Below are 15,090 nucleotides of genomic sequence, written 5' to 3'. Positions count from 1 at the left end.
CTGTTGAACTGGATCACAGTGCCTTTCTGCTACAGCAGTCGCTCAGTTCATTATACAGTACAATGCACTGTATGTGTAAATATACTGATCTTCAGAGAAGAAATTCACATTACAACAGTACAAGAAACAATCCAAAGAGGAAGAAAAAAGAAAAAAAACCTATCTGAGATGTTGAATACAAAAAAATAAGAGTTTAAGTATGGAGGCCCATTTCTGCCAGTGCGATGAAAAAAAGAGTAATTTTAGTCATTATAAAGGGAAAATTATTATAAATTATGACTTAGTATCTTAAAACAATTAGAAATGATACTAAGTTATAATTCTGAGAAGATTTCTCATTATTTTGACAAAGTTTCTCGGCTTGAGCTTTGATCAAACTGCATGTGATTTTGTTTTTCATGCACAGCTCTTAACTCCTCTTGTGGAATTACCTTACGCTGAAGAAACGCAGTTAACTCGTCAGACTAGATTTTTTATGGAGGGCAAAAACATGATATATGCATCAATAAATAAATGTATAAATTAATCAAATAAATGATTAAATAACTGCCAAAATAAAAGAATAAATGCATGCTGAAATAAGTATAGAATTAAATAAATAAGTAAATGTATAAACAGAGAAATAAATGCAAAGATTAGAACCTCCTACCTCGTGCAAACACAGAAATACAGAAATAAGTAAATGTAGTAAATTATTTTATTTATTTATGCATTCATCTATTTAGTTCCATATTTATTTCAACTTTTATTGTCATTTATCCTTTATTTATTTTCTCATTTATTTATTTATGTTTTTATCTATACATTTTTTAATTTATTGATAATTATGTCAGTTTTCCTCCTCCACAGATTTAATAATTTCTACAAAACAATCATGATCATCAACATCAGTAATGTTAAAGGAGAATAGTGCTCAGGCAGTTTTATGCATATGATTTTTCTCATGCACAGGATGTTTTTGTTAGGACAAACGGTTGTTCTGCACAACCACAAAGCCAGAGATCATAAAGGTTTATGAATAAATATGTAAAATCTGAAATAGCATTATAAAAAAAGAATATTTAGTGTTATTGTCCTTTAAAAGAGGACTGCAGTGTTGCCTCTAAATCTTCTGAGGGAGAGGAGCTCCTTCCACAGAGCTGAGTGCTTCCTCTCTTTCCCTGCATCACTGATTTCCTCTCTTCTTCCCTCTCTCGTTCCTCTGTAGGTTTAGAGCAGCTCCCTGCTGTTAGACTCTAGTCTGCTCTGTCTGCCCCCCACCTGTCTCACACTCTCTGCCTCCTTCTCCAACACAGTACCTGCCACCAAGCTGACAGCCATGACCCGCCCGCAGGCAGGACCCTGTCACTGCAAATATGATCTCATGGTTTTCTTTGAGATCTGCGAGCTGGAGGCCACCGGAGAGTGAGTATCCTGTCGCTCCTCGCCGTACATCCAGCGTGGACTGATGTGGCTGAGCTTTTTGTTAAAATATTATTAATGGCTATTATTTTGATTAAGGAATACTCTATAATGACCCTGAAAAACTTTAGACCTCATGTCATCAGCACTGTTAATCACTGGCACATGATCTAATCAGTGAGGCTTGTTTTTTTTTAATTTGTGTCTTTGCAGATATATCCCTGCTGTGGTGGACCACAGAGGAGGGATGCCGTGTCACGGCACATTCCTACTGCACCAGGTATGTCTGTGACTTTATTTGCCTGCACACTAATATTCCAAATATGACAGTATTTATACTTGTATACAGTGCATTTGGACATGCAAATCAACTGAGGTTTTTACTGCAATTTGCAAAACAGGGCATTTGACCACTAGAGATTTTCAAAACTTTTCCATAACTTTTCTATAATCTTTTACTCCATATCCTTGAATTCATTTTGGAGGTAAAAATTGACCTCTATAGCAATCATAGGGCACAATAATGAGGCAGCAGAGTCAGCCCTGTGTGTTGTCATGGATGCATTGTCAGCATGATTTTTTTGGGGGGACTCCTCCCACAGTCCAGAGACATGCAGGTTAGGTTAATTGATAACTCTTAATTGGCCATGGATTTGAAAAATCCCTTCTTTACACTACCTTTGCATTTACACAGACCCAAATGATGGCGGCATGATTCAGCATCAGTGTTGATGTTAGACAGCATGCCGGCATCATGGAATCAAAAGAGGTGTAACACAACAATGTCAGCCTCTAGTGTAACATATAACACTGTGACATATAACACGACGCTCAGACTGCAAGCCTCAGTGCTCAGTTAGCTGTTCTTTTAGTTGCTTTTTAACACCAGTCCCGTCGGTCCAGGGTGTACCCCACCTCTCACCCAACGTCAGCTGGGCATGGTGCAGCCCCAGCCTTTAATAGTATAAGCGGTTACAGAAAATGAATTAAATAACATTTTAAATGATCTAAACATAATCCCAAACTTTCCTGTCTGGATAACCACAGGGCCTGCAGAGGAGAATCACTGTCACCATTGTCCACGAGTCCGGAGGGGACATCGAGTGGAAGGATATCCGTGAGCTTGTTGTGGGTAAGTTTTTTTTTAATATGTCTTTTTGTACAAGTACAGTGGAATTTAAATGCAACCCTTACAGTGCAAGAAGAAATGTCATAAAACTACAATCTAAAAAAAAATACAAAAAGGTAAAAAACTAAACTTAAAAACTATGAAATAAAACCAAACAGCACATCAACAGTGATATTGTGTATGAGCTTAAGCAATATAAGGTAATATACCATATCAAGATATTTTTATATCATGATATCATGGTAATTACAAAGGTTGCATTACAGTAAATTGATGTACTTTTCTCAATTTATCAGACAGTTGTACTCCATTTAATGTAAAAATGTCCTTACAATGCCAGATAAAGACTAGCCCCCACCTTGCCTGTTTTTAAATCTCATTTAAAAACTAATTGATTCTCCTTAGATTTCTCTGACCTTGTATGAGAGTTGACAGCTTTGGTAGTTTTTTTTTTTTTGGAGTTTTACCTTCTGTAGTTTTTTTTCTTTTTTTTGTCCCCTCTTATGATATTTATGCATTTTAACATCTATTTATTGATGCACAGCCCTTTCGTCAACTGAATTGTTTTTAAATGTGCTTTATAATAAATTTTTGATTGGATTGGATAGCATTTTAATCCCATATCACCCGGCCATAATCTGAGCTGTCCTAACTGAGGCACTTTGGCTCTTCTAGGTCGTCTCCGCAACACTCCTGAAGCTGATGAGACCATCATCGACCCAAATATTCTCTCCCTCAACATCCTGGCTGCTGGGTATGTCAGGCCCATGCAAGATGACCGGTACGTATTGATGCACACATCTGATGGAAACGCAGATAAGACGGGGACAGCACGTCTTACGTAGCTTTTATTAGATTTTCAATATATATGTTTGCTGGGAATTCAACATAAGTTGCCATATATACATGTTTGTTTATTCTAAGGTTGTGGCAGCTTGGCTGAATTTGGAAACCAATGTATGGTTCTGTTTTTTAAGTCAGCGACAGGGTTATGTGCGGACCTCACTTTATTACTGTTGTGGCAGCTCCCTCACAGGCACACGAGCACATGCATGGCAGAACGAAGCAGCTGCAACTGTCCAAAAAAAAGCATGGCAGAGGAGAATGTTTTAACAAACTTCAGCAAGTTCCTTTCTTTCTCTTTATTATGATCTGCATGAATATCGTTTCCTTTCTCTATTTGCAGGAGGACACACACATAAAATGTCCGGAGCAAAATGAATTAAAGTGTTATTTTTTGAAAGCTTCAGTCTGCCACATCAGTAGTTAAGACTTCACTCGTCCACGCTGGCTGTGCGACCCTCCTCTGTGTTAATCTGTGCTTTTTGTTCGTTTGTTGCATCTCACCTTGTTTATCACCTCACCTCTAACCCGCCTCATCTCTCAGACAAGATAAGATCCACTAACACCAACACTTGACCTGCGTAGAGACTATAGGAGACACAAATTTTAACAAAGCAACCTGAATTTATTGTATCTCACTGCAGAATGAAAAGGCCCTCGTTAAAGGTATACTATGCAGGATTGTGGTTAAGATGACACAGAGGTAATCCCTCTGTATCATCTTTTATGATATGTGCGGAAATGTATATGTGTGCAGAGACTCTGCTCTTTGCCTGGATTCATTTATTTTCTTATAACTTTCCTAAATTTGGGACATTCTTGGGCAAAAGTTTGGCTGAAAGCAGGAGCCAAACTGGAAGCAGCACTCATCCTAAAGGACGCTAAAAAAAATTGCAGACACAGCTCTGAAAAATAAAATACACAGAGTGAATCTGGGGTTTGCGCTCACTTTCAGTGGCAATGCTGTTTACAAACAGTAACCAGCAATTTCTGCACAGTATACCTTCATTTAAAACAGCCTAAAATGCATGTCTCTCTAACTCCAGCAGCATGTATCACTGCGTTGTGGAAAACTAATAACCAACCTCTGTATCCCTATTTGGACTCAACATGATGACATACATTGGACGTGCAAACATTTTATCATCACTTTATTGAATCCCTTGATTAACCCTCAATTCTTAATAATGAAAACGCATCTCTTTTAATCATGCAATGACTGTGTGATGTGCAGTTTACAGTGTGATTGCAGCCTAGTTTGTAAAGCAGCAGAGAGAAGGTGCAGTTTGAATGAAATTCAGAGGAAATAACTAAATAATAACTAAATAATAACTAAAGGAAATAACCAAAAGACACGTTATCGTTAATATATACTGAAACTGACACAGAATGTTTTATTAACATCATAAAGTCAAAGACTCTCTGTGACTGTGATGTCTTATATAAAAAAATGTGTATTAGGCTATAAGGCATTAAAAAGTGTGCAGTGTTTATGTTGTTCTGCAGCCAGCCAGTAGAGGGCAGTATGAGTCTTTTAAGACCTCAATGTGAATTTCTGTTTAACAAGTTTATTCAAGAAATTCACTCATTACAGGCATAAAAACACCATTTTATATTCACTAATTTGCCTTTTAACACCTGCAATCACCTACCATTAACATCAGCATAGTATGGTGGAGGCAGAGTGACAGCATGTATCATACATTATGTCCTCACAGTATATTTACAGTTTATTTTATGCATCAATGTCATTATAATATTATAAATTTACCATAAATCCTAAGGGACACTTTTCATTCTTCATTTTTTGATAATTTTGGCTGTGTTCATGCATACAGCATAAGCTCAGCTCCTACAGTACGTCTAAAATACACTGTGGAAACTAAATTGATACATTCATACTGTTAAGTACAAAAAATGCTCCACTGAAACCCATTCAGACTGCAGTTTTTGATCCCACAGCCATCAAAGCATAAAAACATGCATTGTATTATTTCTGGGTGTCTCTCGGGGCTTTTGCCTTGGAATTTGTCATTTTTATTATTTTCCACCTGATGACAGGATTTTTACCATATTTGGCATATGGAGAAAACACATGTTTAATGTTTTTAAAGCTTGATTTTAAAAAGCACATTTTGAGTGCAGAGCAATACAAGTGTGTGTAATATTTAAGGATTACTGTCCTTCAGACAAAATTATTATATTATCATAGTTCAATTTATTAAAAAAAAATAGTATTTTTTTTAGTTTTTTATATAGTATTTTAGTACAGTATTTTATTTTTGCCATTTATTTATGACCTTTTGTTTTTGGCTCATTGCTTAATCCCTCTGCTTTCCTAACCACTCTCCAAAAAGCCCAATAAAACCAGCAGCAGCACCACCCAGACCTGAGTTTACTGAGTTTAAATCAACCAAACGCTCCAGCTCCGTCCCGCGGCCCCGCTCGAAGGCCTTTCTCTGACCGTGGTGCTGCACCCTTAGGTGTTTTAGCCCTCCATGTTTCTCCTGTTATGACCTCAGTGGTCGATGATTGGGATTTAAGGGCTCAGCAGCGGGTCAGGCTGCGGTCCAGTGTGTCCTCTGCTCAGACTAACATTAAGGTATATTTGGATGCTAACATTTTTCTCCCTGCAGTCCACTAACAGAATGTTGTTTTTTGCTTTTGCAGACAGTTTCTTGATTCGGACATGCCTAGGTATATTATTTTGCCTCTATTCTCATGCTCTTAAGTTACACAGACACCTCATCCCTCTAACGTCCTCGACACCCTGTCACTCCCACTGGTTCCTCTCTCCTACTCTGTCATTTCTGTCAGCAGTTCATCTGTGCCTCTTTGTTTTCTCCCTCTCATGGGAAGTGAGGGATGTGGCTCTGCATGTCCCCCCGCTTCTCTCGCTGCGCTGGGTGTGTGTTTGAGCTGTTATCAGGCTGCGGTTTATGACGGACAGGGTCTGCATGGCTCGCTTTGCTTCGACTGTCCTTGGCTGTGTCTCTGCTGGAGGTGTCGCGGGGCCAGTTTCAGTATCTCCGTTTCCACTTCAGCAGCTGCTGCAGGAACGATTTCAAAGGGCTGATTTAAAAAACGTGTACAGTCACAATATTGTGTCACTCTTGCACTTGTGTTTTGGACAGAAACAGAATTTTTAAGGGGGAACTATGATTTTTTAAAATTATTTTTTCTATCTTATATGTGGTGTTACACTGAAGGATGTTTATATTAACACTTTAAAACCTGAGTAAATTCTTATGATTTCTTTCAAAAACATGGAAAAAAGGCAACAAGCTACTTATCAAGACATGGCCCAAAAATCAGTAGAAAGTTAGTAAAAAAAAGTTACAAGAGAAATACCTGAAAATAAGTAAAACACAAAAACAAACAAGAAAATTTACCTTAAAAGTGCTGAAAAACACATTATTGATTTTATATATATTTTTTTTTTTACATAAAATAACATAATTCTAGATATAAAATAATTAAAATTATATATATACTTTTCTGGACAAATTTTCTTTTTTTTTGGATAATTTTTTACTAACTTCTTGCAATTTGTGGGACATGTCTTGCCAAGTTGGTCATTGCTTTATTACCCCATGTTTATGAAAGAAATATAACCAATTTGAACCAATAGGGTGACAGACCCGAATATTACCCAAAAAGTTCAACCAAATTCCCTCTTCAGTGTGATCGTATTGTAGGAATGACTGTTGATTCCATTTTTGATCAGTAATCATGAGTTATGCGAGTATGATGACTGAGTGGGTAAATGCAGGTAATAAAACAAGTAGAACTGTCTGATAATTTGAGACTTCACTGTAATGTAACCTTTAAAATCAGAAAAAAAATCCATATCACAATATCCAATATCCAAGACGATATATGGTCTCATATTTGATATAACGATATAATATCTTTATGTTGCTCAGCCCTGCTCATCAAAGTCACCACCAGCATGATTGTGCTGCGTATGATTTGCAATGTTTTACTGGAAAAAATGCAGAATTGGTAAAAGGTAGAAGTACTCACCAGTAGAGGGTGTTAGTGATCCATTATTACAACACAGTTAATTTGATACAACAAAAGCAGAAAGATGCATTCTGACATAAGCAACAACATTCAAAAAATGCTCATTTTCTGCTCTTTTCACTGTTTATTAACCCTAATTATTATTTTCATATCGTTGGCCTTTGCAGTGAAGCAACATTTTGAATCCATGGATATGATTTTGTTAGTGAATCCTGAGAGAGCATGTACTTCCCATCACAGCTCCAGAATATTAACAGGAACACGATTACTCAAGTGCTGTAATATGGATCACATCATTTACAGTACCCTCTCTGGCTCGCTATTAAAATGCAGCTATTAAACTGTAATCCAGTGAACCATTACCTCACCAGTAGCACTTTGCTCAAAATTGCTGCGATGTTGTGAATATTTCTGAATCTCAGTGTACTTCGGCGAAACGCTGCCAAACACCAGAAACAAACGGCTCCTCACATGTCACGCCAGCAGCATGACTTCAATCCTGGCTCCGGCGTTTTTAGGAGGTAGTAAAACACAGAGAAGCACATGTTGGTGTAAGCGCAAAGAGGAAATTGCTTCCTTGTAGTGTAAGCGAACACTTTTCTCCTACTGGGAAAGAAGTGTGCGTGAGTGAGGTGTGTGTGTGTTAATACACTTGCTAATTACTTAAAAAACAGGCCACTCAGTCCCCTTTATTCACACTGAGTTTTCTTTACTGGAGTCGGCTCAGTTCGTTGCTGTTTTCTATCTTCTGGGTGACACATTGTTCACTTTCCCGCAAGGTCACCTCAGTCCAAGGCCACTGGGCCCAACATCTGAACCTCATGAAGCGTCAGCCTGTTTTTATGGCTCACAGAAACATTAGTTTCCTTTTACAATTCATGCTTGGATTATCTTTTTTTTTTTAATTTAAGGCTGCACCGTCCGGGATTCAGGCCAAAGGAATAACTGGTTTCACTGTGTGATTGTTCGCCCTCGGGGGAAATGGGAAAAATCGTGTATATTAATGTATGGAGGGAGTAAACCAGAGACGTAACAGAAAGCAGTTTTGTTTTGCTTGAGGAATAGCCGTGTGCTGTTTTTGACCTTTTCAGTGGTAGAGCAGGATGAGAGATGACATCAGTCATCAGTGGCCACGTTTACATGCACAAAATATTCTGCTTTTTGCCTTTTTTCCAAAAAGGCCTGTAGCTGTTTACATGGCTGATGAAAATTCATATTTCACTGATACTCCTGTTTACATGCAGCCGTGCATACTCCGATTAACGTGTCCTACCAGGTCATTGATTGTGTCAAAAAGTGAAAAAAGTGAAAGCCACTTTTGCATCAAAATAGTTCCTTTTAAAGTCTTCCATTGGTTTCTTCTTGCATCTGTCGTAAGGTTTGAAGTTAGTGTGTTTCTCCTTTTGACTAAAAATGTAGGCTTTTTCTACAGGCATGCATCTCTATTCCAGACTTGAAAACTTTTGGCACTTTGTTTGTGTATAACGAACAAAGCCAGCCGTCAACAGCAGGGTTCCCGTGGAAATACAAAATAATGTTTAAGTAAAATTTTGAATATACATTGTTTTGGCTATTGTTTAAAATAAAATAAAAAACCCGGTCTAACATGCATAAACGTTCCTCAGAGTACTAATTTAAAATCAAGCGGTGCACTGTGTGACTGTTGATTAGTGACACACACTGACGTCCGCTGCTAGTTGGTGATGGGAATTCCCAAAAAGCAACTAAAGCTAGCAAGCACCAGCAGTTTGTTTATGTTTAGTGACATTTCTACGACAGCGTCTGCCTCCGGGCATCGCTCAGGAGTAAGAACCTCATGTTTGCATCCTATGATCGCTACATAGGCCTATTTTTAAGTCATACATTAAGTCATGGTCATGCGTTAAAATTAAAAAGTTATAGATTTTTTTTTTTAAATCCATTACTATCAACATTGAAAAAAATCACATATGCATTCAATGCCAGGCAAAAATCATGTTTACAAAACATGGTAGATGTAATTTTTGAATTGATTTGAGTGTGCCGATGTGCTGCTTTTCACTGCTGATAACAGTTCAGCTCCTGTACCTCAGTCTAAGTCCAAATACTGGGTGAGCAGTGTTTTTCCAAGATATAAAATCCATTGGTAAATAATGTGAGGGAACCACGAAACTGGCAAGAGGCCGTGTGTCACAAACTGCAGAAGAATGCTCCTAAAACCTGAATACTTATCAGCATGTCATACATGTCTTCATGAGAAAATTCTGCATTCAGAAAAAGGCCTAATTCAGAATATTGAAACAAAATATTCTGTGTACATGAATTCAGAAAACTGCGATATTTGGAATAATATTGGAATATTAGTGTGCATGTAAACATGGTCAGTCAGGAGCTTCAGCAGGGTTTTTCAGCAGTCTTTATTTTGGGTGAGCAGTGTTTACATTTGGAGATAACAGTGTGAAAAAAAGACAAACACCATCCCAGCCACACACGCGCACAACCTACAACATACTTCCTGACTCTCACCTTCTGTTCTTTTGCTGATTTCTTCTTTCTCACAGCATTTCCTTGGGAGTTGACCATAGGTATTTCACTGCCCTGTCCCTCATTTCGTCTGGCTGTCTCTCATCCCCCCTTCCTTCCTTTTTTTCTGTACCAATAGTCATCTCAGCTCTCTTTGCTTCTCTGTGGTGTTTGGTACAAAGCAGATCATCAACTCAGCCTGTTGCATGCAAAAATATTTCATCTGCACTTTTGTTTTACTGAGATTTTACAAATACTTTCAATGTTTAAATAATAATGCCAACATTATATTAATAATGACTGTTATTATGAGTCATAATTTTATGTTCTCACTGTATCAAATCAGATTTTAGTCTACGTCTTTCTGTTAAGCTTTTTTTTTTGGTTATTATAAGTATTATTGTTATTATTATTTCTACTATGTTAACCCTTTGAAACCTGAGCAACTTGTTTTGATTACTTTCAAAAACATAGGGAAAATGCAATGACCAACTTGGCAAGAAATATCCCAAAAATTGCAAGAAATAAGTAACAGGTGACAGAGAAACTGATCTAAAAAATGGCCCGAAAAACAATAATGGAAAAATGTCCAGAAAACTATATTTATAATCATTATAATTATATCTTTTAAATTATATTAAAAAACAAACATATCCTTTTTATTTAGTTATTAATTTTACTTTCCCGACTTATTTACAGGTAATTTTCTTGTTTTTTTTCTTTCTTGTAACTTATTACAAATTTCTTGCTATTCTTTTTATTTTTTGGGCGATGTGTTTTATAGGTTACTTATTGCCTTCTCTCCATGTTTCTGAGAGAAATCAACCAATTTGCTGAGGCTTCAAAGGGTTAAAGAGTCAGAGAGTTCACCCCAAAATCAAAAACACATATTTTCCCTCTTACCTGTAGTATATTTTATCAGTCCTGCTTGTTTTGGTGCGACTTGCAGAGATGCCGGCTGTAGAGATGTCTGCCTTCTCTCCAGTATAATAGAAGTGGATGGCTTCCTGTTTGTGGTGCTCAAAGCGCCAAAAACACTTTTGGAAAAACTGTACAGCAATGTCTCTTTCCAGGAATCATGACCTGGTTACTCCAGCTAATCCACACACCTTGTTGTTGTGAAGGAATCTCGAGGCGCTACACAATTAGAATCGATTATGATTAAGACGGCGACAATGCGATTATAAAACAACTATCATTGCAACAAAATTTTTGATTTCACCACAATGTGTTTTTCGGACGCCAACCCAGTGCAGGATATTCATGCTGCAGCAACGTCTAGTGTTTGCATACTGTAATACATCACTGGAAATAGTACACAATTCATGTACTTTGGGATTTAAGTTTTGGACATACTAAAAAATCTCACATATGCTACTGTTTTAACATATTTAATAAAAAGGATACAGTTAATATTTTAAAATTATATAATCTTGCACTGACCTCGTTTGGTTCTGCATCTTTTGTTTTGCCAAAATCACAGTAATAACAGACATGTAGATAATTGATTTGTGACATTTGTGAATTAATCCCGAATCATCCACATTGTTTTTTTTCCTCCCCTACTGCATGCCAAATTACACCCGCCAACAGTAACACCGCGCAGACCGAAACATTGATCTACTGCTAGCTCCAGTTTATGAGTAAAAATAATAATATAATAATTACAAACTTTATTTGTATTGCACATTTCATACAAGACATAGGCATAAAGACAAAATAAACAAAAAATATGATCAGAATAAAGAGTGTAAAATGCATCTTGGATAAAACCCACTTAAGAATAGTAAAAGTAAGATAAAATAAGGATAATAACTGAACACAGTGGTGAGTATATGCACATTTTATTTTTTATTTTTTGGCGCTGTGAGCAAGCACCAAACAAGCCGGTTGCCATCTAGTTCCATTATATTGGAGAAAAGGAAGCAGATATCTCCAACACTCTGCAACTCACAGCAAAACAATCTACATTGATAAATAGTGCAACAGGTAAGAGGAAAAAGATGTATTTTGGATTTTAGGGTGATCTCTCCTTTTATCATATCTGTAGTTAGGTTGAGAGACTTTAGCTCTGACTGCCAAAGGACTTACATTTTGAGCGCTGATTCATTCTCTCGTTTATTTCTCACCCGGTTCACCTCAGGACTTTCTACCGCTTCGAGGCAGCCTGGGACAGCTCCATGCACAACTCCCTGCTGCTGAACCGAGTCACTCCATACGGAGAGAAGATCTACATGACGCTCTCCGCTTATTTGGAGGTACAGCACAGTGCCTGCGTTCACGAGGGGAAGAAATATGTCTTACAGTATCAAAGGTGATGTGTGAATTACCCTAAAAGAATTGATGTAAAAAAAATCTCTGCTCTTCTATCAAATGCAGATGGAGAACTGCACCCAGCCTGCAATCATAACCAAAGATATCTGCATGGTGTTTTACTCTCGAGACACAAAGCTCTCCGCCTCCCGCTCCATCCGAAACCTGTTTGGTACTGGAAGTCTGAGAGCAGCAGATGGGTGAGTTTGAAATCCTTAGATTATATATAAAAGAAATCATGTGGTTTCTCTGTTCTCTTCTTTAAAAATAGCTTTTCTGTCATTTCTAGGAACCGTGTAACTGGAGTTTATGAGGTCAGCCTATGTAACCTGGCAGACGCAGGAAGCCCAGGTGAGACTCAAGACAAAGTTACTTAGCATTAAGCTCACCTCTGCAGCATCTCTAATCCTGCATGTGCACAACCCAGGTATGCAGAGGAGACGCAGGCGGGTGCTGGACACCTCCGTGGCCTACGTCCGAGGGGAGGAGAACCTGGCCGGGTGGAGGCCCCGCAGTGACAGCCTCATTCTGGACCACCAGTGGGAGCTGGAGAAACTCAGCCTCCTTCAGGATGTGAGGACATCAGACACTTTTCTTTTATAGCGTCATCTTATTTTATTAAAGGGATAGTTCAGATTTTTCTGAAATGAGATGTATGAGTTACAGAAGATGGTCTGCAGACAGGAGTGCTGCCATGACATTTAAGCAATGTGCCGCTGTGGATGGGGCAGCAGCAAAGTGTATTTTAGCAACCTAAAAAAAATCAGTCTTGGTAACCTTGTAATGAATTCATCTTCTTATCTTTATTACAATCGAAAATGCACTGTCCTCTGTTTGTCAACTTTAAATTTATATATTTTATTATTTAGAAAGTATTTCTGGAATTTTTATGCAAATTAGAAAAATGCAACCTACTTTTCACTCTTAATCAGGCCGAACTGGTAAAAAACAGATTCAGATTAGTCAAATAAACTGTTTTTCCTCAACTGTTTCCAGAGTTTACTTGCAGACAGTTTTCTCTAAGTTTTATCAGTGGACAATGTCAGTGATTGTGATGCTTCTCTCAGGTGGAAAAGACTAAACATTACCTCCTGCTGAGGGAGAAACTGGAGTCCACGCTGCTCATGGGTCAGGAGTCGCTGCAGTCCTGCCTCACCGAGGAGCTGAGTGAGTCTCCTCAGCCCCCCGAGGTCGACCCGGAGGTCAACGTCTGCTCTGAAATCACCACCGAGAGGCAGAGGGAGCTCGCTGCTAAGGTCGGCCGCCATTACTCAGTGAATACTGAACTTCATGTTAATAAGACTTTTCCTGTTTGATGATCTCTGTCATGTTGAGCCGCCGCTGAATGTGGCTCTCTCAGATTTTTATGATGTTACAAATCTGATTTTACTTGACTCTAATTTTAAGATCTCTGTTTCTTGCAGTGTTTGCGGCTGCTCACCCACTCCTTCAACCGAGAATACAGCCACGTGTGCGTCAGCGCCAGTGAAAGCAAGGTGGTGTAAAAAAATCTGATGTTCTGCAATTTGCTATATTTATTTTAATTTTCCCTCATTTTTCCTGTTGTTGTTTGTTTATTTATTCATGTTTTTGTATTTTCTGACTGTTCAACACCTTTGCCAACTGCGACTGTTTTTAAATGTGCTCTACTAATAAAGTTTGACTTGACTCAAGCGCTCAAATTTAAACCTACCAATGAAAAAAATGTGCCTTTGTGTGTGTGTGTGTGTGTCTGTGTGTGTTGCAGATCTCAGAGATGTCCGTCACAGTGCTGAGAGACTCGGCTTCAATCTCTGCTCTCAACACAATCACACCCTCCTCGACATGTCCTTCCCTGGTTGAGGGTTGCTATGGCAATGCTGAACTCAGGTCAGTCTAAAGACGTACTGATGTAGTTATTGTTGAAGACATGTTCTGGGTTGGTGGTCTAAGTACATACCCACTGTATTTTTTGTATGCCAACATTTCCGAATAAAATGAAAAAAAAAAATATAAAAACCTTTTGAAAAGAAATAAATAAAATAAAAAGATAAAGAAATAAATAATTAAAAATAAAATAGAATGAAAAATAATAATAGGAGGGGAAAAAGAAAAAAGGGGTGAGTTATTTAGATAAATTAAAACAACAAAATAAAATAACATGAAATAAGGGTAGAAAATAAGGCAAACAAAACAGGTGTCTTGTTTCTGTACTGCAGACCCCCCATGCCTCGCTCTCGTGCCGTCAGCCCCTCTCCTGATACACAGCAAGACACAGACGCCAAGAAGTCAGTCAACGGAGCCTCTGACACCAAACCACGGATCCGCAGATTTGTCCCCGACATCCAGGAGATCAGAGTCAGGTGAGTCTGCAGCTGTAACTCCATCACTTTGTGCGGTGGAGACGTTTTTCTCGGTTTCACATATTTCATCCCTTTTTTTTGCAGCCCCATTGTGTCAAAGAAAGGTTACCTGCATTTCCTGGAGCCACACACCAACGGATGGGTGAAGCGCTACGTCGTTGTGCGGCGGCCGTACGTCTACATCTACAACACAGAGAGAGACTCCGTGGAGCGGGCCATCCTCAACCTCTCCTCCGCCCAGGTGGAGTACAGCGAGGACCAGCAGGCCATGCTCAAGGTCGGCGAAAATGCATCCTCTCTGCTTTCTTACTCGTAAAAACTTTAGGTATGTATAACAAGCTTTTTTATTTATTTTTTGTTGTTGTTTCAACAGACCCCGTACACGTTTGCTGTGTGCACAGAACATCGTGGGATATTACTTCAAGCCACAAATGACAAAGAGATGCACGACTGGCTGTATGCGTTTAATCCTCTCCTCGCTGGAACTATCAGGTAAAAATTATTTTAATGGGCAAAAGTAAACACAAACTTATT

The 15,090-nt window shown here is 38.3% G+C and overlaps 1 protein-coding gene across 1 annotated transcript in view; it reads left to right on the top strand.

The window, feature by feature from the left end:
• Nucleotides 1-15,090, top strand: part of kif1aa (kinesin family member 1Aa) — a 69,567-nt gene that overhangs the window by 50,059 nt on the left and 4,418 nt on the right. The window contains 15 exon segments of the mRNA XM_042483707.1: nucleotides 1,296-1,404; nucleotides 1,615-1,681; nucleotides 2,449-2,533; nucleotides 3,206-3,311; nucleotides 6,044-6,070; nucleotides 12,045-12,159; nucleotides 12,281-12,414; nucleotides 12,504-12,565; nucleotides 12,642-12,787; nucleotides 13,282-13,470; nucleotides 13,639-13,710; nucleotides 13,962-14,083; nucleotides 14,413-14,556; nucleotides 14,641-14,833; nucleotides 14,930-15,048. Coding sequence (XP_042339641.1) covers nucleotides 1,296-1,404; nucleotides 1,615-1,681; nucleotides 2,449-2,533; nucleotides 3,206-3,311; nucleotides 6,044-6,070; nucleotides 12,045-12,159; nucleotides 12,281-12,414; nucleotides 12,504-12,565; nucleotides 12,642-12,787; nucleotides 13,282-13,470; nucleotides 13,639-13,710; nucleotides 13,962-14,083; nucleotides 14,413-14,556; nucleotides 14,641-14,833; nucleotides 14,930-15,048 — 1,690 coding nt within the window.

Source organism: Plectropomus leopardus, chromosome 3, assembly GCF_008729295.1.
Source record: "Plectropomus leopardus isolate mb chromosome 3, YSFRI_Pleo_2.0, whole genome shotgun sequence".
In the NCBI taxonomy this organism is placed as follows: Eukaryota; Metazoa; Chordata; class Actinopteri; order Perciformes; family Serranidae; genus Plectropomus; species Plectropomus leopardus.
Note: the sequence above shows the minus strand (reverse complement) of the source record. Positions and strands in the feature narration are given on the sequence as shown.